Source organism: Alligator sinensis, unplaced genomic scaffold (genome assembly GCF_000455745.1).
Source record: "Alligator sinensis unplaced genomic scaffold, ASM45574v1 scaffold2370_1, whole genome shotgun sequence".
NCBI classification, from domain to species: domain Eukaryota; kingdom Metazoa; phylum Chordata; order Crocodylia; family Alligatoridae; genus Alligator; species Alligator sinensis.
The window spans coordinates 1-2,364 of NW_005844513.1; the positions used below are offsets into that span (position 1 = coordinate 1).

General features: G+C 45.3%; 1 protein-coding gene across 1 annotated transcript; it reads left to right on the forward strand.

Annotated features, from left to right (window-relative positions):
• The first annotated feature begins 130 nt into the window (after positions 1-130).
• On the forward strand, positions 131-1,345 carry LOC102372454 (interferon-inducible GTPase 5-like). The gene has a single exon (XM_006039349.1). The coding sequence runs from the start codon at positions 131-133 to the stop codon at positions 1,343-1,345; it is 1,215 nt and encodes a 404-aa protein (XP_006039411.1).
• The last annotated feature ends 1,019 nt before the right edge of the window (positions 1,346-2,364 follow it).

Genomic DNA, 2,364 nt, shown 5'->3' on the forward strand with positions numbered 1-2,364 from the left:
TTCCCCAAAGAAATCAGACTGGCACATGAACAGTTGTCCTGAAGTGTGAGTAAGTCATGTGAATTTTTTTTTCCCTTCTCTTTTCTATGACTCGTAGCACAGACCAACACAACCGCTCACCTGGGCCATCATGGCTGCAAAAGACCTGCCTGCAGATGAGAAAGAATTCATGACGTTATCCCAGGATGAGATGGAAGAAATGAAAACAACATTTGAAGCAGGAAACCTTGAAGCTGTAGCAAAGAAATTGCAAGAGAAGCTGGAGACGTTAGATAAGATTCAACTTCACATTGCTGTCACTGGGGAGGCAGGGTCTGGAAAATCAACCTTTGTCAATGCCATCCGGGGCCTTGGGGATGAAGATGCAGGTGCTGCTAAGACTGGGGAAGTGCAAACAACAATGCAGCCAGAGTCTTATCCACACCCCACCCTCCCGAATGTTACAATCTGGGACCTGCCACGTATTGGAACTCACAAATTCAAAGCAGACGAATATCTTGAGCAGGTGAGTTCCCAAAAATATGACTTCTTCATCATCCTCACTGCCAGCTGGTTCACTACTCACCACACCCAGCTTGCCCAGGAAATTCAGAAAATGAAAAAGAGGTTTTACTACGTGCGCACCCAAGTGGATTTTGGTTTGCAGGCAGAGCAGAAGAGCAGACCCAGCACCTACAAGGAGGAGGGAATCCTGCAGAAGATCCGCAATGACTGCATCGAGAACCTAAAGAGAGAGGCAGGTGAGTCTTTTTCACAGGTTTTCCTGATCTCCAGCTGCGATCTTGCCAAGTATGATTTCCATCTGCTGCAGCAGACACTAGAGGATGATCTGGATGTTGAGAAGAGACATACCTTCATCCTTGCCCTGCCCAATGTCTCAGAACAGATCCTGGAAAAGAAGAAAGCTGCATTTAAGAGGGAAATATGGAAGTTGGCCCTGCTGTCAGGGGCTATTTCTGCTGTTCCTGTCCCAGGTCTCTCTATTATTGCTGACATAGCCATACTGGAGGTAAACATGAGACGTTACTGCCAGGCTTTTGGCTTGGATGATGCTGCCCTCTGCAGACTTGCTCAGCGTGTTGGCAAGCCTGTGGCAGAGCTGAAGTCAGTGATAAAAGCAGTTCCAACAGCCAGCTCGATAAACAAAGAGTTTGTAATCAGGATGCTGGCAAGGCCTGCAAGTCTTGCAGTGATGATAGTTGAAGAGCTTTTGGATTTAGTTCCTGTTGCTGGACCTATATTATCTGGAGGGGTGTCATTTGGCACTACGTTCTACATGCTGAAACGCTTTCTGAATGATGCTGCAGAGGATGCCCACAGAGTTGTCCAAAAAGCTCTTTCCTGAAGTCCAAAGAGCGGGAATGAAAGGCCCAGAATAACCACCGAAAAGCAATGGCTCAAAACAGCTCAGCTGTATCCAAACCTTCCAAGCGACTGAACAAAATGAAAACCAGGAAAAACATTAGAAAGCAAAACTTAGAAGGAAGAAGAGAAGGGGAGAGAGATCCAATAATGTGGCTTTTTCATTTGATCAAGGACACATCCCTAAAGTTAAAAAAAGATAAGAGGGCCAGGTCTGAAGCCGCATATTAAACGTCCAATGCAGTGGAGGGAGAAACAGGAAAATGCTGATCCTTGTTGCGGCAGCCTGACTGCAGTCAGTGTACTCCCATCAGCCAGCAACACCTGCAACAGCTATCATCTGCTTCCACTGAGCTTCATTTTTCCTTGCCTTTACCTGCATCCCTGTGGCATTTACAAATATGGAAAAGCACAACTTGAAGATGGATCTGATGAGATAAGGATGAAAACAACCCCACACCCTGTTCCCTCAATGAGAGGCAGTGAGGAGCTCTGGCCAGCAAGGAGAAATAGTCTTTGCCTGCCACTCATACATGCCTTAAAGGAAGCAGGCCATCAGGCCTCAATCTCACCCCTTATCTTATCTAGTGGGAAAGCCACATGCAATTTTAACCCAAGCCATGTAAAAATTAATTTTAAAAATGGAGGGGTCATTTGTGGTACTGTTGCCAAACGTCAAGGATTTCCCACAAGTCTCCAGGAATGAGATAGATCTCTCCAGGGGACTGCTGAGAGTCACCCAGGAGATAAATGATAGGGCATTCATTAAAATAAATATTAAACTTTGAATCTGATGCATACAGGAGGCCAGTGGGTTTTTAAAATGTAACAGTTACGTGCACTTCCCTTCCTGACATGAAGCCATCTATATCATTACATCATGTGATGAACCCTCAGAAACCAACAGAACCCCTTCTTCCAAAACAGCAATACAGATGACATCTTCATCATTTGGACTGAAAACCTTCAATCTCTGATTGAGTTCCATTAGAAATTCAGCAA

Excerpts from the sequence above, each read along its gene's own strand:
- LOC102372454 (XM_006039349.1), top strand. The coding sequence starts at position 131 with ATGGCTGCAAAAGACCTGCCTGCAGATGAGAAAGAATTCATGACGTTA.